The sequence below is a fragment of the Cyanistes caeruleus genome, unplaced genomic scaffold, assembly GCF_971803275.1.
Source record: "Cyanistes caeruleus unplaced genomic scaffold, bCyaCae1.hap1.1 HAP1_SCAFFOLD_494, whole genome shotgun sequence".
Classification (NCBI taxonomy): Eukaryota; Metazoa; Chordata; class Aves; order Passeriformes; family Paridae; genus Cyanistes; species Cyanistes caeruleus.
In genome coordinates this window covers 1-20,000 of record NW_028256212.1, presented here as the reverse complement: position 1 = coordinate 20,000, position 20,000 = coordinate 1, and the positions used below count along the sequence as shown (strand labels likewise).

Here is a 20,000-nt window from a genome sequence, read left to right as displayed (position 1 = left end):
TGTAAGTGATAATAAAAGGTCTCAAAATCTTAGAAAATTCGGGGACTTAGAAAGGAAGTTAGGTTTGGAAAGGCCTTGTAAAAGTAGGCCCTGGGAAATGTTAGGCCTTGTACTTGCTAAAGATCAGGTCAAACTGCACCTGTGTAATCAGTAGATGATCATGATACAATTGTTAGATGTGATTGGATATAATTATTGTTTAAAGAACATGAGGAACAATGTTAGGGGCCTGGGGGATCACGAGAAATCCATGCTTGGGTAAAAACAATGCGTACAATAGAACAATGTAAGTTTCATAATTAATATGTAAGTTATGTAATGATAGAGTATAAAAGATGTTCACTTCAAAACCAAGATGGGTCAGATTTGGGTATGTGTACCCCTGACACCCAGAGCTCTTAATAAAGCACCTGCATATGATCATTTGCGATTATGTCTGTTCCTGAATGCTAACGATTTCATCAGATTTTACTGGAATTTTGTGAGATATTTGTGGAATTTTATGGAATTTTTGTGGAATTTTGCAGGATATTGAGGGCATTTTGTGGGATGTTTCTGGAATTTGGTAGGATTTTGAAAAGATTTAGGTTTTTTTTTTAATTTTTCAGCAATTTCGTGAAATTTTGCTGAAATTTAATGGGATTTTGAGAAAATTTAAGTAATTTTAAGGGATTTTTCTTGAATTTTCTGGGATTATCTTGAAATTTGAGGGATTTTTATTGAATTTTGTGGGATGTTGAGAAAATTTAAACATTTTTCTGGGATTTTTCTGGAATTTTATGGGATTTTTTTTGAATGTTGTGGAATTCTCTGGACTTTTGTGGGATTTTGAAGAGACTTGAAAAATTTTGAGGGATTTTTCTGGCATTTTGAGGAAATTTGTTGAGATTTTGTGGAATGTTTCTAGAATATTGTGGGATTTTACAGGAATTTTGTGGGATATTGAGATTTTGTGGGATGTTTATGAAAATTTGTGGGATTTTGAAAAAATTTAAATAGTTTTGTTAGATTTTTCTAAGACTTTGATGGGTTTTGAGGAGATATGAACAATTTTGAGTTATTTTTCGAGACTGTGTGGAAATTTGTGGAGATTTTGTGGGATGTTTTGGGAATTTTGAGGGATTTTTCCTGGAAAATTTGTGGGATATTGAGGAGACTTGAAAAATTTTGAGGGGTTTTTCTTAAATATGGGGAATTTGAAGAGATTTTGTGGGATTTTTCTGGAATTTGGTAGGGTTTTGAGAAGATTTAGGGCGTTTTGTGGGATTTTTTCACTATTTTGTGATGCTTTTCAAGAATTTTGTGGGATTTTGAGAAAATTTAAAGAATTTTATGGGATGTTTCAGGATTTTTTTGGGATATTGAGGAGACTTGATGAATTTTGAGGAATTTTTCCTAGATTGTATGGAAATTGGAAAAGATTTTGTGGGATGTTTCTGGAATTTGGTAGGGTTTTGAGAAGATTTAGGGAATTTTGTGGGATGTTTCTGGAATTTTGTGGGATTTTTGTGGAATTTTGTGGGATTTTCATGGAATTTTGAAGGATTTTGAGGAGACATGAAGAATTTTGGGGGATTTTTCGTAGATTGTGTGGAAATTTGTAAAGATTTCGTGGGATGTTTCTGGAATTTGGTAGTGTTTTGAGAAGGTTTAGGGAATTTTGAGGGTTTTTTCACAATTTCGTGGTGCTTTTCTGGAATTTTGTGGGATTTTGAGACATGTAAAGAATTTTGTGGGACGTTTCTGGAATTTTGTGCGGTTTTTTTGGAATGTTGTGGAATATTCTGGAATTTGGTGAGATTTTGTGGGTACTTGAAGAATTTTCCAAAGATTTCCTTAGATTATGTTAAAATTTGTAAAGTTTCTGGAATATGGTAGGGTTTTGAGAAGATTTTTCTGGAATTTTGTGGGTTGTTTGTGGAATTTGGTAGGGTTTTGAGAAGATTTAGAGTTTGTTAGGATGATTGTGGTATTTTGTGGTATTTTTCTGGAATTTTGTGGGATTTTGAGATGACTTGAAGAATTTTGAGGGATTTTTCTTAGATTGTGTGGAAATTTGCAAATATTCTGTGGGATGTTTCTGGAATTTGGTAGGATATTGTGAAAATTAAGGGAAATTTGTGGGATATTTCTGAAATTTGTGGGGTTTTTCTGGAATTTTGTGGGATGTTTCTGGAATTTTTTTGGTTTTTTCTGGAATTTTGTCAAATTTTTGTGGAATTTTGTAGGAATTTTGTGGAATTTTGAAGGATTTTGAGATGACTTGAAGAATTTTGATGTATTTTTCTTAGATTTTGTGGACATCCGTAATGATTTTGTGGGATGTTTCTGGAATTTGGTGGGGTTTGGAGACAATTTAGGGAATTTTGTGGAATTTTGAGGGATTTTGAGACAACTTGAAGAATTTTGAAAGATTTTTCTTAGATTGTGTGGAAATTTGTGGAGTTTTTGTGGGACGTTTCTGGAATTTGGTAGGGTTTTAAGAAGATTTAGGGAATTTTTTGGGATGTTTCTGGAATTTTGTGTGATTTTTGTGGAATTTTGTGGGATATTGAGGAGACTTGAAGAATTTAGAGGGATTTTTCTCAGATTTTGTAGAAATTTGTGGAGATTTTGTGGGATGTTTCTGGATTTCGTAGGGTTTTGAGAATTTTCAAGAAATTCTGTGGGTTTTTTTTTAATTTTGAGGGATTTTGAGGACATACGAACAATTTTGTGGGGTTTTGGAGGTGCGCCTACAACTCCCGTGATGCTCCGCGGCACCTTTAAACCGTATTATACCGGCGCCTACAGCTCCCATCATCCCCCGCGGCCCATAGATTCCCTGTTACAGCCCTCCGAGTGCCCGCTCGGACCCTGAAGGGTCCCCAGATTCCCCCCCCCCTTGACCCCCAAGTGTCCCCCTGACCCCGAATTGTCCCACAGAATCCCTAAATGCCCCTCCAAGTGCACACTCGATTCCCCCAAGTGTCCTCCAGACCCCCAGGTTCTCTCTAAATTCCCTCCCCAGACACAAAGCTGCCCCAAATGTTCCCCAGAAAAGTCTCCATGGACCCCAAAGTGGCCCCTTTTACCCTGTCTGAGAATAATTTCAAAATTATGATTAACGGGCTAAAAATAGGAGTAATTGGCATAAAGAGGGAGAAATAGAAGTCAGTTAATTAATGAAGGGAATTGTGGTACTTAGAGCCAGAGAACAATAATGGTTTTTGTTCCTGAAAAGGTATCAATTCTTTTATATAGATGCAAAAACAAGGTTATAAGAATACAGAATAATATTATTATAAAAAGTAAAATTTTATTTTTATAAATTAATTAGATTTTAATGATAAACAAAAATTGATAAATGTTCTCAATGCTTTGGGATGTCAGTCCCAGGTGGGCGATGTCAGACATGCTGAGGCTCGGGGTGAGGAGCAGGTTGTCCAAACAGGGGCAGCCCAAAAGGGGCTCATTCTTCTCCCTGACCAGACCTCCTCAGGAGACATTCAGCATCAGGATTGTAAAGAGCAAATCGTGACTTCCTGATCAGTACACAAAGATGTTTTACAGTTTGAACAGTAGAATGTTGTCACCGTAAGGGGCCTTCTTTGTTAATATAGCTCATGTTGTGTCATGTTTAGTAAATACCAATGTTATTGTACCAGCCTTGTTAATGCCACCTGGCCTTGTCTGTTGCCTCTGCTGCTCCTGGCACCCCCCATGGCACCGATGACAGCACCCAGTGTGTAGATGAGCCCAACTCCCATGGGGGGTAGCACCCAGGGGAAGTGGGATTAACATCCAAAGACCCCTAGAATCAGCGAGCCAGGGCACAAACCAGACTCCAAACTACACTGAGGAGCAAGGGAGAACATTGAGCAACTGACTGATGTTCCAGACCTTGTCACCATAACTAAATAACATTTGCTCTCCACGACTACCCAAGATTTACAGTAAACCAGAGTCCTTCTAGAGACTCACCTGAAGGCAGAATCCCCATCTCTGCCATGTGGCAAAGCTGAACATCTCCTCCTCTGGGTCATCCATTGGGAGCAGCAGTGGTTTAGCTTCCCCCACCTAGAGCTGCCCTCAATAAAGGCATTAAAAAGGAGCTGCTCTCCTTGCCTGCTCTTTTCAGAAGGACTGACCCCGTGGCAGAGTGACCCACGCTGCAGCACTGTGAGGGGCTGTTCCCCATGGGATGGACTCAGCTTGGAGAAGTTCCTGGAGAAGTCTCCGGTGGGAGAGAGCCCAGGGTGCAGCAGGGGAACGACTCCTGTCCCTGAGCAGGGGGAAAAGCCCCGGGGGATGGAGTGACCATGGCCCCATTCCCTGTGTCCCTGCACTGCCGGGGGAGGAGGCACAGCTGGGAGGAGGGAGGGGTGCCGGGAAGCTGGTTTTAAGGGTCTTCCTTTACTTCTCATGATCCTGCTCTGAGTTTTTGGAGTTTTCTGCCAGAAATCTCTCTCCTCCCCCACTCATCCACAGGGGTTTGGGGCAGTTTTCCCTTTTTTTGGGGGAAATCCGAGCGATGCACTGAGGCACCTAATTAGCGCTGGGAGAAGTGAGGCTCCAGGGCTTCCCGCTGAGCTGGAGCCACCGAACACCCAGAGCAGGGAAAGGCGGGCCGGGAGCTGCGGAGAACTTTGTTTGTGTTGGGAGCTCAATGGCGGCTCGGGCCGGGCCCGTTCCAAGCCTGTTCCTCATCTCCGCCCTTCCCCTCACACAGCCCGGGGGGCCTTAAGAGCGCGGGGCGGGGCTGTGCCGTGTGCAGAGCCCGCCGCTGGCTGCGATTGGCTGCTCCTGCCGTCACTCGTGATTCTGGCGCGCGCTGATTGGGCAGAGCGGGGACAAGCCCGGCCCCGCTGGCGCCCCCAGGGCGGCCGTGGGGCAGGAGAGCCGCCATTGCCGGAGCGTCTGTGCGGGCCCGGCAGCGGCGGCAGCGGCCGGAGCCCGGTGAGGCGGCGGCGGAGCTCGGAGGCGGCCCCAGCCATCGCAGGTGGGAGCCGCGCTCGGTTCTGCGGGGGCTCGGGGCTCGCTGCGGGCCCGGGAGGGGGCGGCAGGGGGCTGTGGCGGGTGGCTTGTGCCGTGGGCGGCCCGTGTTGGCCCTGGCGTGAGGGCGCTGCGGGAGCGGCTGCCCGCGGTCTCCTTCCCGCTGGGGCCTCGGCAGGAGCCGGTGCCGGAGCAGCGCTGGCTCGTCCCGGTTCGTGTCGGTAGCCCGGAGGTGGCTGCGCTGTGCCCGGGGCTGGGCGGGAAAATTCCCGGCGCCAGAGGTTTGTGTGGCCAAAGGAGCCCGAGGAGCGGTGTGAGAGTGACTTTATTGCTGCCCAAAGGGAGAGGCCGTGGGGCATTTGCCGTGCGCTCTCTCCAGCTGCTGGAGGACGCGGCCTCGTTTTTGTCCTGATTTTCCCGGCCGCGTGTCCCTGTCCCTTTCCCCACTGGCGGAGGTGCTTGGAAGGTTCAGACTTCCCCATCTGCCTCCTGCATGTCCCGGTTAATATGTACCCCCCACTTTTGTATAACATCCGATATTGATGGCTCTGTTAAGTCTTTGTTCTTCTGGAAGTTCAGGAATTTAGCGGGACTTTGTCAGAGCAGCGGTCCTTGCCAATTAGTAACATTTTCTGAAACTGATGCTTTCTCCCGTTGCTTCCTTATGTGCAAGTCCCTGGCCCTATCTGCAAGCAGATTCACTCATTGGCTCTGTTTTTTCTTCCTGGGTGTTCTTTGATTTTGGGATTGCTCTCAGTGCCCTCATTCGCTGTCCTTTTGTAGCCGTTTGTGGCTCAGGAGGCCTGGCTGCCCCCTGCATCCCCTTGCTCAGCTGCTGAATGAGCTGCACTCAGCAAGGTGTGTGCATGGTGAAAAGATGAGAGTTGCTGTAGAACGTAAGAGGAGAAACTGCATTCGTTTAACCCATGGTCTGCCAGGGAACCACAAAAAAGTTGCCCGTTCCCATCCTTTCCACATTTGGACCGGTACATTACATTTTTCTTATATCCTTTGTTATGTGTTTCTCCACTTTTCCTCTGTGATCTGTTTGCCAACAGCAGTTTGAGTCATTTAACTTTCCACAAACTCTGCCTCCTTTTCCTGCTAAAAGATAATGTGACTCTATCCCATGGTGAAATGTGTTCCTCATCTGAGCAGATTGGTTGGGAAGAAAGTCAGGAACTGGAGCTGTCTGGTTGGGTATTATTTTGAAGACATCCTGTAATCTAATTATGCCATGGAAATGATAAATGGGTTCTCTGGCACCTGATATGAATTCATTAGGGTTCCCCGGGGCTGGCCCATGGTGTTGCAGGATTTGTTCTGGTGGCCATTCATCTTTTCCCCATTTTTTGGGTGCTCCCTCCAGCCAGGGTTGCATCAATTTTGGGCTTTTCTCTGATTAAATCAGCACATACTTGGATTCCCAACTGATTTCCCTTAACTTGGGGTAGCAAAAAAACCCCCAGTGCTCTGATTCACCCTGGATAACATAGAAAGTGAGAGCACAAGCTGGGGTGGGGAGTGGGATGATTCCTCCCCCATTTTTTATAGTGAAGTTTTCACAACAATCTCCATTTGCAGTTTTCCTTTGCAGCTTAACCAATTTCTGTGTCAGAGTCAGATATCCTCACCATGGGCTCTGCCTTTAGCTGTGCAAATTCTGCCTGTGCCCCCAGGCAGAGCTTGGGGTGAGGGGCAGAGGAATTCAGCCCAATTCCTCCCCCAGGCAGGAACACCCTGGTACATTGTCCAGGCTTTGCCCCAGGGGTGTTAATTTGCATTTCTAAAGCTCCTCTGCTGGCTGCCTGGAATGAAGCTTCTCTTCCAGGGCAGCCATGGGATGACTCACATGGAGGGCTCCCTCCCCCATCTGCTGGTTTGTTGTTTTTTTAAACAATTTTCTATTAACTGTTTACCTTTTAAAGGGTATCCTTTCAAACTCTTCTAGTTTTCAAAATGCAGCTTAAAGGTGAACATGGAAAAACCCATACCATAATGTTGCCATCACTACGAGCCACACACAAACATAAAAACAAAAATTAGAAAGAAATCAAGTATTTTCTTTTTCTTCTCTTCTGACTAAAAACTGATTCTCACACCCCTGGTCCAAACAGAACTGAACACAGAAAAGTAGAATTATTACGAAAAATTCTTCTAATGGTGTAATCCTTTCACTGAAACTGTGAAAAGCAAAAATTCTCCAAAATGTCATTAGAGAAATAAAGTATTACTTGATTCTGAACAGAATCATTTCAGCCACACATTTCAGACATTTCATAGTCTGCATGTGCAGAGAAAATCATTCCATGACATGTGAGTTTTACTAGATGTTTCCTAAACTTTATTCAGTCTGAACCCATAGAAATTCATTAGTTTAGTGTTCAATTGTTTCCAAGTTGTGGAGTCCTTAGTGTTTGGTTGCACCTGGATTTCTGTGCCTCTGATGTGAATTAGGTCTGCACTCCTGGATTTCCTGCTCAGCCTTTTCCAGACCCCCTTGGATCCCCATTCCTGGGCCCTGGGACCCCCCCGCATCTCCTTCCCCAGCTCCGGGACCCCCTGCACCCCCTTCTCCTGCACCAACAGCGCCCTGCACCCCCTTTCCCTGGGATCCTCCCCTGGCAGCCCCTGGATCCCCCGGTTCCGTCAGCCCGGGGACCCCCGGAGCCCCATTCCCGGCCATCCCGGGGCACCGCACCCCCAGGCCTCCCTTTCCAGGGAAAGCCGAGCTGGGCACGGGGCTCTCCAGCCGCTCTGGCATTTCTGATCACCCAGAGGAGAGGGAGAGAGCAGCAGAGAGAGAGGGAAGGAGATTGGGAATCGGGGCTCGGGCTCCCAGCGCCCGCTCCTGCTCCGCCGGGGCTGGGGAGCCGCAGCCGCAGGAAAAATGGGATCCGCGGATGCCGGGGCTTCCCCCGCTTTGGGCCGAAGCCGGCGGGTTCCAGGCAGAGTTTGGGCGCAGGGCCCGGGAGTTCAGCCCAGTTTGTCCCGGGGGTCCCGCAGTGCGCGGCCGAGGAGGGTCCCGGGGGATCCCGGGAGGGGATCCAGGGGAATTCCCTGGAATTGCCGCGTCCCCTCCCCCCGCGCTCCCTCGGGCACTTTCGCTTCCGCCTTGCCCGCCCTGCGCCGCCGGGATCTGCCCGGCGACCGGTGACGTCACTGCAGCCTCGGGCTGCCACTGGCGGGCAGCAAAGAGCGGCGCCAATGGCGGGGCCGGAGGCGGCTCTGGGGGCGGGGCCGGGGCTGTGGGCGGGGCCGCAGCGGAGCAGCGCGATGGCTCCAGCGCTGGGGCCGGGGGCGCTCCCGGGGGGCGGCGAGAGGTGAGGGGGACCCCCGGCACCGGGACTCTTTGATCGCCCATTCCGGAGAGCCGAGGGGCCCCTAAACCCCCACTCCTGGGCACCGCCATCCCACCGAACCCCCATTCCCGGCCGTGGGTCCCACCCTGCACCCCCTTATCCGGCGCCAGGAACGCCCGCACCCCTTTCCCGGCCATCCCGCCTCCCGCAGCCCCCAGAGCCCCCTTCTCCTTCACCCATTTACCCCCCGGACCCCTATTCCTGCCTCTCCCAGCAGCCAGCCCCTCCTTTCCTCAGCACTCAGGACACCCGGGACCCCTATTCCCAGCCATCCCGGCTTTCCCTGCCCTGTCCTGGCAATGGGGACAGCGGGGACCCTTGGAGCTCCCTTTCCTGGGTACAGGAACGCCCTGAACTCCAGCCATGCCACATCTAGCCAGCCCTAGCCTCCCCTCTTGTCACTCCTGGCATCCCCAAATGCCCTTCCCGGCTCTCCCCGTTCCCCCTTTCCTTCAGCCGTGACCCCCCCGATCCCAAATCTCCAAATGTCCCCCCAGTTCTCCTCTCCCTGCGTTCCCTGCACGCGGCGCTGTCGGAGCCCGGCCCGGGCTTCCCGCAGTCCATGTCCATGGGGTCCCTGGCTGGGACCCCCTTCCAGCGCCGCCGCAGCGAGCGGGGCCGGGCGGAGCCGAGCCGGGATCTTGGGATAGCCAGGGCTGGGATATTGGGATAGCCAGGGCTGGATATTGGGATAGCCAGGGCTGGGATATTGGCATAGCCAGGGCTGGGATATTGGGATAGCCAGAGCTGGGATATTGGGATAGCCAGGGCTGGGATATTGGGATAGCCAGAGCTGGGATATTGGGATAGCCAGGGCTGGGATATTGGGATAGCCAGGGCTGGGATATTGGGATAGCCAGGGCTGGGATATTGGGATAGCCAGGGCTGGGATATTGGGATAGCCAGGGCTGGGATATTGGGATAGCCAGGGCCGGCACAAGGAGCGGCACCGGCACGGGGCCAGCGGGGAGCTGCAGATGCTGCAGCAGCGGCACAGCCAGAGCGGGGCTGAGCGGGGGGAGCCGGGGCTGGGGGATCTGTGGGGCTGCGATGGCAACTGTGGCACCGCCATGGGGATCCCTGAGATCCAGGCTGAGGGATTAACAAATTCCCTGGCTCACAGCTGCAGGGAATGTCTCCGGAAATATGTCAGATATGGGCGGGAGGCGCTGGAGTGTAAAGGTGGGGAGGGCAAAATTCCCAGGGAATATGGGAATCCGAATGTGGGATTTGGGAGGACAAATCCATGGCTGGGAAATCCATGGAAATTCCATGGATGGATCTCAGACATCCCATTCCCACGGGATGTCCAAGGATGGATCCCACTGCTGTCCCATTCCCATGGGAATTCTGTAGATGGATCTCACTGCCATGCCATTCCCATGGAATTCCATGGGCAGATCTCCCCATCCCACTGCCATGGGAGCTCCAATCCAGTTCCCCCCCAAGCCCATTCTGCGGGTCACCCTGTTTTTTGCCATCCCCAGCCCCAACAAGACTCCTGGGGGTCCCCGATGGCCCACCCAGCCCCCCAAACTCTTCCTGGTCCCTCTTCTTTCCCCCATAACGGGAATTCCTGGAAGTCCCCCCGTGTCCCCTCCCCCAGGACTTTGGGGGTCCCACCCGACCTGTCCCTGCACCCCCAGATTTCTTCCACAGCCCCCCTGTGATGGTGGAGGGTGGGGGCCGAGTGCTGGTGCCCCCCTGCCTGCAGCAGATCCAGCGGTGAGGGCAGTTCGGGGGGTCCCTCAGCATTTGGGGTCCCTGGGATTTGGGGTGCCCCCCCGGGCCCCCCAGGATCTCCCTGAACACGCTGACGCTGCCCGTGCGCAGTGAGAAGGTTCAAACCCGGCACAGGGTCCCCAGCACTGCCACCCACATTGCCCAGGTACCCCCAAACCTGCCGAGAACCCCCAAACACCCCGGGACACCCCAACCTCCCCTGATCCCAAACACAGCCCTGGATGCTCCAAAAACTCCCCAAAACCGCAAAACCCCATACAGACATTGAGAAGGTTCATACCTGGCATGGGGTCCCCATCTCCATCACCAGCTGGCATCCCAAAACCACCTTGAGATCCCCAATTTCATCCCTGGGATCGCCCAAATTCCCCCATCAGGACCCCTGTAAACCCCCTTGGGAACTCCCAAGAAACCACCATGGCCCCAAAAACACCCAGAACTTCTGAAAATCCCCAGGAACCCCTCATGAAGGTTTATACCCAGCATGAGGACCCCATTGCCTTCATCAGCATCACCCAGGTACCCCCAAACCGCTCCCGGGACCCCCAACCCCTCCCGGGCTCCACTGCCGGAACCAACGGGAGCGGTGTTGCCCTTTTAAGAGGAGTTACAGTGGGACCCGACAACACCGGGGGCCCTTAAAGCGGCCATGGTAGAGAGAACCCCCAAAATCCACCCTGGGGGACAAAACATCCCCTACAGGGGCTTGGGGTGGGGGCACCCCTAAAAATGTCACTTAAAGCCGTCATGATCCCCCCTCAAAAGGGGCTTGTGGGGCTGCGGCCGCACAAACACCCTAAAATGGGGAGGAAAAAACACCCCTGTAGTGGTGGGATCCCCCCCAAAAAAACTTGAAAAAGAGAAAAACTCCTCTTGAGAGGGGCCTGAAGACCCTGGGAGGCCCTGGAAGAGGGACAAGATCCCCTCCTGTGCTGGGGCCTCCCCGAGCCGGGAACTCTCCCGTTCCTGCACTCGGGGGAGCCCCGAACGACGGCGGCTCCTGGGCTGAGCCCCCCTCAGCCGGGGCTGCGGGGGGAACTGGGGGGGCTGGGACGGGGCTTGGGGCTCCTGGGGTGAACTGGGGGACCCTCAGTGCTCCCACCTCCCCCTGTTCCCCTGTCCCGCCCCGTTCCCATTGTTCCCCCAAAGCTCCGCTGCCCCCAGCTCTGTTTGGGGGGGACCCAGCCCTTTCCCATCGTGTCCCGGCCCGGCCCCGCTCACCCGAGGGCTCCGAACCACGCCCAGGGACAGAGGAGGGACAGAGCAGGAGGAAGAGGAGGAGCAGGAGGAGGAAGAGCTGGAGCAGGCAGAGGAGGCTCCACCTGCGCTCCCCGCTCTCTGCATCTGCAGCTCCTTCGGGACCATCGCCCCCCATCCCGCAGGTGCCCGGGGAGGGGGAGCTCGCCCCAAATACCCCGGGGCTCCCTGGCTTTGGGGTTTTTGGGGGGGATGTTTGGGGATGGCAGGGCTCCAGAGCCGAGCCGCAGATGCCCCTCGGGGGCACCCCGGGGGTCCCCGGGAGGTGTTTTTGGGGGGTCCCGGTGGCGGTGGCGGCAGAGCCCCGGCAAAGGGGCCGGGGGGATGCGGGTCCGGCATGGCCGGGAAAGGGGTTCGGGGCTCCCGGTGCCGGCAGTGGCTGCTCCCAGCATTGCCCAGTTGCTCACCCCGTGTGGCTCCAGTTTCCTGTGCGCCCCACGATAAGCCAAATCACTCCCAGTCATTCCCTATTAGGGTACAACTTGTCTCCATTTTTCCCAAATGTTATCCCCATTTTCCCATATTTTTATCCCATTTATCCCAAATTTTTCCCGTTTTTATCCTGTTTTTGTCCCACTTTTTTCCTTTTTGCCTCATTTTATCCCGTTTTCATATATTTTTTCCCCATTATTATCCTATTTTTTATTTTTCCCTAGTTTTCACCCATTTTTCTCCTTTTTTCCTCCATTTCCCCCCTTTTTAACTCATTTTTCCTCATTTTTTTCTTATTTTTTCTGATTTTTTTTCTATTTTTTCCTGCATTTTTACTCCATTTTTTCTCCATGTTGTCCTAATTTTTCCCTTTTTTTTTTTTCCATTTTTAATCTATTTTTTTCCCATTTCTCCATTTTACCCTCTTTTTGCTCCATTTTCCCCCAGTTTTTTCCCCATGTTCTCTCCTGTTTTCCCCATTTTCTTCCATTTTTCTCCCACTTTCACTTCATTTTTACCATTTTTATTCCCATTTTCCCTTCATTTTTCTCCCAGTTTCCCTCATTTTTTTTCCCCATTTTTATCCTGGTTTTATCTCATTTTTCCATCATTTTATCCCCATCTTCTTCCATTCCTTTCTCCCATTTTTCCCAATTTTTCCTTCATTTCTATCCCATTTTTCCCTAATTTTATCCCATTTTTTCCCTATTATTTTCCCACGTTGGCTCCAATTTCCCCCATTTTTCCTCCATTTCCATCCTAATTTTCCCTATTTCCCCCTAATCTTTTCCATTTAATTATTCAAAAAAATTAATATTTTCGCAGGAAAAAAGGGTGCTTTGGGGGCAAAACTCCATGAATTTGAATCACAGCTTTCTCGTGATTTTTCCATGATTTTTCCATGATTTCTGCATGATTTCCAGCCAGAAGGGGGCGTGGGATTCATCCGAACATTCTGGAAGCTGGAATAGGACCAGGCCATCAACCTTCCCAAAAATCTGGACCAGCTCATCTGCAATTCCACCTTTCCCCTCTCCCCGGATTCCCAGGTCCGGAAATTCTTCTACAACCTGCCGCGTAGGCAATTCCCAAAATTTCATGGAAAAATGGGATAGGGGGATTTCATCCTGGATTTTTCCTGATTTTCCCCAATCTTTTTCTCTCTTTTTTTTTTTTTCTTTTTTTTTTCTTATTTTTCCCTCATTTTTCCCTGAATTTTTCCCAGTTTTTTCGCCATTTTTTTCCTGATTTTTTTGTTTTTCCTGATTTTTCCCTCTTCCCAAAATTTTTTGTCTTTCCCCAACTTTTTCTCTAATTTTTCCATAATTTTTCTGGTTTTTCCCATTTTTTCCCAATTTTTTCCCAATTTTTTCCCTTGTTTTTCCCATTTTTTTTCCTGATTTTCCCCCAGGGTTTTTTTTCATTATTTTTTTATTTTTCTGATTTTTTTTTCATTTTTTTCCCATTTTTTCTTAAACTTTTCCTTGATTTTTGTGCTTTTTCCTGTTTTAATCCCATTTTTTTCCCCTGATTTTTCCCTTTTCCTTTCTCTAATCTTTCTGGTTTTCCCCAATTCTTTCCTGATTTTTTTCATTATTTTTTTTCTGATTTTCCCAGATTTTTTTTATCCTTTTCCTGTTTGTTTCCCTGATTTTCCGCTGATTCTCTTTTTTTTCCACATTTTTTCTCTGATTTTTTCCCAGTTATTTTCCAGATTTTTTTGCAATTTTTTCTCAAATATTTCTGGTTTTTTCCTTAATTTTTCCAATATTTTTCCCAATTTTTTCCTGATTTTTCCTGATTTTTCCCAGGGTCTTTTTGGTTTTCTTTTCTGATATTTTCCCTGATTTCTCACAATTTTTCACAATTTTTTTCATGTATTTCCCATTTTTTCCTGATTCTTCTCTCTTCCTTTCCCAAATTTTTTCTAGCTTTTTCCCAATTTCTTCTCAAATTTCCCTAGTTTTTACCTGATTTTTCCTGGTTTTTTTCCTATTACTTTCTAGATTTTATTCCTCTTTCTTTTCTAGATTTTCCCCAATTTTTCCAAGTCCTTTCCCAGTTTTTTTCCTGATTTCTCCAATATTCTTTCCAATTTTCCCTGGTTTTTCATGATTTTTCCTTCTTTTCCTATTTTTCTGATTTTTTCCCCATTTTTTCTGATTTTTCCTGATTTTTCCCAGATTTTTTCCACTTTCTTTTCCTGATTTTTCCCCCATTTTCCCCCTTTTTTTCCTTGAGTTTTCTCTTTTTTTCCCCCCAATTTTTCCTAGTATTCCCCAATTTTTTGTCAAATTTACCCCTGTATTTCCCAAATTTTTCCCAATTTTTTCCTTATTTTTCCCTGATTTTTTTTGGATTTTACCCTGATATTTTTCTGGTTTTTCCCTGATTTTTCCCTTTCATTTTCCTTGAATTTATCCTGCTTTTTTTCCCTTTTTTTCCTCAATTTTTGAGTTTCCTTCACACTCCCAGTATCATCCCAGTAACACCCAGTCTGATCCCAGTCACTCCCAGTCTAATCCCAGTCACTCCCAGTCTGATCCCAGTCACTCCCAGTATGAGGCCAGTGGCCCCCAGTTGCTCCCTGGCAGTGCCAGTGTGACCCCAGTAGCCTCCAGTGTGATCCCTGGGACTCCCTGTCTCTCCCAGTATATCCCAGTCAGCCCCAGCACGCTCCCAGTCATTCCCAGCTCCTCCCAGTTGCTCTCAGCATGATCCCAGTTGTTCCCAGCCACTCCCAGTCAATCCCAGTATGATTCCAGTCACCCTCAGTGGGATCCCAGTCTCAGCCAGCAGGGACCCAGCTGCTCCCACTGTGATCCCAGTATGATCCCAGTTGAGTATGATCCCAGAATAGTTGCAATTCTTCCCAGTTCCTACCAGTGTGATCCCAGTTGTCCCTGGAATAGTCCCAGTCCATCTCAGCATGGTCACACTCACTCCCAGTTTCTCCCAGTGTGGTTCCAGCTGTTCCCAGTGTGGTCACAGACACTCCCAGTATATCCCAGTTGCCCCAGTAAGACTTCAGTTACCTCAGAATGATCCCCTTCTTTCCCAGTTAGTCCCAGTTGCTCCCAGTATGATCCCAGCTGTGGCCTCAGTCCCCTCAGCATGGTTCCAGTACCTTCCAGTTGATCCCAGTTGCACCCAGTTGCCTCCAGTATAGTCCCAGTCCCTCCCCAGATGATCCCAGACCCTCCCAGCATGGTCCCAGTCATTCCCAGTTGCCCCCAGTGCAGGCCCAGTCACTCCCATTCACTCCCAGTTGTCCCCAGCATGGTTCCCGTTGTTCCCAGCGTGATTTCAATTTCCCCAGGATGGTCACAGTCACTCCCAGTATATCCCAGCTGCCCTCAGCATGCTTGTGCTCACTCCCAAGGATTCCCAGTTATCCCAGTAAGGTTCCAGTTACCCCAGTCCAAACCAGTCCCTGCCAGTGCTGCCACTCCTGGGATCCCCCAGCCCTCTCTGTGTTCCCCCCTCCCACATCTCCCCAGAGGAGCCCCAAGGGCTGGCAGTCCCCAGCCAGGGTCCCCAGCCAGCCCCAGGTTGGATCTGCAGCCCCCAATTTTCCCAGTTTCCCTCTCCTTTTCCCCGGGCCGGGTTCCCCCCGTCCCCAGCGGGTGGGAGCAGCGGAGAGCCCCGCGCTGCCCATCCCGACCTGTCCCGGCTCCATCCCCGCTCCTGCCGTGGGCTGTGAGGGGTTTGGGAACGGGGCACCGAGGGTGTCGCTGCTCCTGGGGGAGGAGGAGCAGGGATGGAAGAGGAGGGATGAAGAAGGAGAGAGAGAAGGGATGGAAGTAGGAGAAGGAGCTGGCGTTAGGGAGGAAGAGGAGTACAAAGGATGGAAGGGGAGGAGAGGGAGGAAGAGGAAGGACAAAGGATCAGGGAAAAGAGAAGGAACCACAAGGTCGAGCACTCCCTGAATTCATAGCCCCCTCCTGTGGGATCATCACCCACCATCCCACAGGTGATGGGGGAGTGGGAGCTTTGCCCGGATATCCTGGGGGGGTCCCTGGGTTGGGTTTGTTTTGCGGGCAGGGATGTTTGGAGAATGTGGAACTCCAAAGCTGAGCGGAAAATCCTACTTGGGGGGACATTGGGGGGTCTCACCATCCTTAAGTGGCGAGATGGAAACAGGGGGAACTTTTCGGATTCCTGGCACTCCCAGCAGCCTGGGGAGGGCAGGGACTGAGCAGACAGGGGAACCCCCAGTACAAGCTTGACTCCCAGCAGCTGGGACAGGGGGGAAACTCTGAACACCAAATGGGAGAGACCAGAGATGGGGAACTCCTGGGAAACATTTTCAGGGCTGAATCTTGGTGTTTGGGAGGTTTTTATAGACTCCAGAGGCTTGGTGACTTCTAGAGATGAACTTGCACAGGGGGAGCCCCCTAACCCAATGTGCCCATAAACTGTATTTTTCCCCAAACCAGGATTTCCCATTCCCAAACCTTGGCTGGATGGAGAAGGCGGCTGTGAGGAAGAGGAAGATGCCCCAGGACACCCAGGCAGGTGAGGAGGAAGTCAGTGCCCCTTTCTCCCTCTCTCCTGCTCCATCTCCCAGCCCAGCCTGGCCCCCGGCTGCAGGACAACCCCGCTGCCGACGCCGTCCTGCCGGGGACGCACTGGGGGGATCTCCTTCCCCTTCCCTCTGGCACGGAGGCAAATCCCATCCTCTCCTTGTCCTTCCTCCCCCAGACAAGGAGCTGAGGATGGAGACCAGGGAGGACAAATCCCCACAGCAGAACCTCATGGAAGAGGCCGTTTTGAGCAGCTCCATGGCTCAGGAATCCAGCAGGGAGGAAAATCCCCAGAGATCCCGCAGGAGGAGGGGCTCCAAACCCATCCCAGGGTGCTCTGAGGAGGAAAGACCCACCCTGTGCCGGGAAGGCGGCCGGAGATCCAGCCGGGGCTCTGAGCTGGTGGTCCATGAGCAGCTTCAGGATGGGGAGAAGCCTTACAAGTGCTTGGAGTGTGGGAAGAGCTTCAGCCAGAGGAAAACCCTGATCCGCCACCAGATGATCCACACTGGGGAATGGCCCTACAAGTGTGGGCAATGTGGGAAGGGCGTCAGCTGCAACTCCCAACTCATCCATCACCAGCGCATCCACACTGGGGAGAGGCCCTATGAGTGCTCCGAGTGTGGGAAGAGGTTTCAGAGGAGCTCCACTCTCCTTGTACACCAGCGGATTCACACGGATGAGAGGCCCTTCCGCTGCCCTGACTGCGGGGAGGGCTTCAAGCACAACTCCAACCTCATCACCCACCGGCGCATCCACACTGGGGAGAGGCCCTATGAGTGTGGGGAATGTGGGAAGAGCTTCAGCCACAGCAACAGCCTGATCCTCCACCAGAGGATCCACACTGGGGAACGTCCCTATGAGTGTGGGGAATGTGAGATGACCTTCAGATGGAGGTACCAACTGACCATCCACCAGATGATCCACACTGGGGAGAGGCCCTACGAGTGCTCCGAGTGTGGGAAGAGCTTTCAGACCAGCTCCAATCTCCTCGTGCACCAGCGGATTCACACGGATGAGAGGCCCTTCCGCTGCCCTGACTGTGGGGAGGGCTTCAGGCACAACTCCAACCTCATCAACCACCGGCGCATCCACACTGGGGAGAGGCCCTACGAGTGTCCCCAGTGTGGGAAGAGCTTCTCCAGGAGCTCTGCCTTGACCCAGCACCAACAGAGGCACCGGTAAGGGAAGCCCTGTGAGTGCCCCAAGTGCAAGAAGAGCTTCGTGCGCTTCCCTGGCTCCATCCCCGATCAGAGGACCCACGTTGGGCAGAGCCCTGATGACCCACATTCCCAGTGATCTGTGTTGGGAACACACTGGGCTGGTGGCCATTTTATTTTGGTTCTATCTTTTGATTCATTTTCTTCCCTTTAAAACAGACAAAACTGGGGTAAAAGTCTGCAAATTCATCAAAGGCATCTAAAGCCTCACTTTCTACTGCTTTAAGGGAATCTGGGATTAAAAGAGATACTTGGGAGGACTTGGGGATTGTGGTGCTATCTGTTGTAGTTTTCTTCATTTCTTGTCACTCAAAGAGATGAGAGGGTTCTATCTGTCACCTCAAAAGCACTCAATGCCACTGAATTCTACTCATTCCCACCCAGAAGTCCTGGATTCTACAGCCCCTCAGGGTGTGTTGCCTTAAGTTTTAGCTTTCATCTTTCATATTCTGCACTGCCTGGGTTTACAGTTTGGAACTTCCTATTAAGTGTTAGTGAGCTCTCTTCACAGAGTAGGTAGACAAAACAATTCCTTTTCTAGCTTGATACCAAGGACAGTCGTTAGAAGTTTCAGGCCCAGAAGCATGAACAAGGGTGGACTGAAGAGAGAAAACAAGAAGGATGGGACTTCCTCATCTGAAGCTGTAATTGGACAGTGAACAGATTGCAATATCCAGATGGACCTAAACTTCTAAAAATGTGAGACTTGTCCATTTTTCTGACCATTTCTGGTCCATCTTGGGTGTAGGCCTGGCTCTTGTACTGCCCAAGGTGTATTTAAATTCTTTTAATAAACTTCATTCTTAACTCTGTCTTGCCTCTGTTCTAGGTCAGCCTTCTGAAGGCATCAGGTGGAATGGGGTTGGAAGGGGATTGGGTGAAGTGGGATGCAGATCAGGAGGGGTGAGATGGGCATTGGGTGGGGCAGGATGGGTGGGATGGAGTTTGGGAGGTGTGAAATGCAGGAAGTAGAGCTTGGGAGGGGGGGTCTTGATGTCCAGCAGGGATGGGATGGGTTGGGGTTGGGATTGGGGAGGTGGGGTGGGGTCTGCAATGAGACAGCCAAAGTTTGGGGATGATGAATGGAGGGGAAACCCGTTAGTGAGTTTTGGATATTTGGATGTTCCCAAAGAGATTTTAAGGTATCTCACATTTCTAAGGAGGTTTTGGGGCACTCCCCAGCTCTTGGGGTGTTCCTGAGAGCAGCTCCATGGAGCCCCATTGCCAGGGCTGGTTGCCATGGGCACGAGCTCAGAGCTGTAGCCAGAGTGCGTTGCCTCAGCGCTGGAGAGCAGAGAAATGATGAATGGCCCCAGACATCTCCAGGGTGTGTTTGGGGGCAGAGCAAGTTCTGCCTGTGTGGGGCGGTCACTGCCCCAGCCCAGCCACTGCAGCCTCTGCTCCAGCCCCAAAGTGGCTGCCAAGCCCCTGGCACCCCGAAAACCCCAGCTGGGAGAGGGAGCAGAGCAGGTGAGGCTGTGACACGGGTGTGACACTGACATGTGCCACGGCCCTGGAGCTCACAGCAGCTGAGATGGTGCTGGATCCAAGGCTGACTGTGGATCTTTGTCCCTCTCTTTTCTCCTGACTTCCAGTTTTCAAAATCTGGATAGCTTGAAGTTGGATGGGTTGGACAAGTTGGCTCAGTCAGTGCTTAGTGAAGTGATTTCCTCTAATTGCATGCAGCTTTATGATTTCCCAAGTACCTCATTCTCTAAAGTTTGCAGCTGAAAGTTTGTTCCCATCCTCCTGAGAAGTTTGTTGTTTTCTCCCATGCACTGCCCGAGGGGATGGAGGTACCTCAGGTCCCTTTCCAGCAGGGCCCGAGCGAGCTTGGGGCACAGCACAGGAACTGCAATGCTGAGCCAGGCCTGGCTGGGTTGGAGGAAGCAGAAAGGCCAAGCCCTGAGCCCAGGCCTGGCCCAGCAGGGCCTGTCCCTCACGGGTGCCTCGGGGCTCTCTGTGGGGCAGTGGGATGTGAGGGGCAGCAAGGACAAATGCCATAAACCTGCGAGCCCTGCCAGCCTCCTCAGGAAGGGCCGAGGGAGGAGCAAAGACCTTCCTGGTGCTGTGCCCTGGGCCAGGAGGGATTGTGCCAGTGGAGTTGACCCTAAATTTCTTCTCCCAGGCAGCTTTAGGACAGGGAACATGGAGAAGCCAGAGCCAACTCTCAGCTTTCCACAGTCCTCCAGTAGAATCCTGTGTGGGGAGCAGCCTGGGAGCAGGGTTTGTGTGTCAGGGGAGGGGAATTCAGAGCCCTTTTCTCCCCCATGGCCTGAGGATCTGCATTTTCAATGGCCCTGCAGCTGCCAAAGGGGCCTTTTTCACCCAGCTGAGAACAGTTCTGCTGATAGCCTGTCCTAAACCGGATTTTCCTGCAAATTTGCCAATGAAGCCTCATTTTTTGTAGCCCCAGGTTTTGTGTGCATGCAGGTGTCTCAACTGAAGGGTGGAACAGCTCTGCCAGGTAGGAGTTCTCTTTCTCC

At 50.9% G+C, this 20,000-nt stretch overlaps 1 protein-coding gene across 1 annotated transcript; it reads left to right on the top strand.

The window, feature by feature from the left end:
- Positions 1-11,368: 11,368 nt before the first annotated feature.
- Positions 11,369-18,326, top strand: LOC147645358 (uncharacterized). Its single transcript, XM_086874711.1, has 3 exons — positions 11,369-11,461; positions 16,208-16,286; positions 16,473-18,326. The coding sequence occupies exons 2-3, from the start codon at positions 16,235-16,237 to the stop codon at positions 17,477-17,479; spliced, it is 1,059 nt and encodes a 352-aa protein (XP_086730837.1). The 5' UTR covers positions 11,369-11,461; positions 16,208-16,234; the 3' UTR covers positions 17,480-18,326.
- The last annotated feature ends 1,674 nt before the right edge of the window (positions 18,327-20,000 follow it).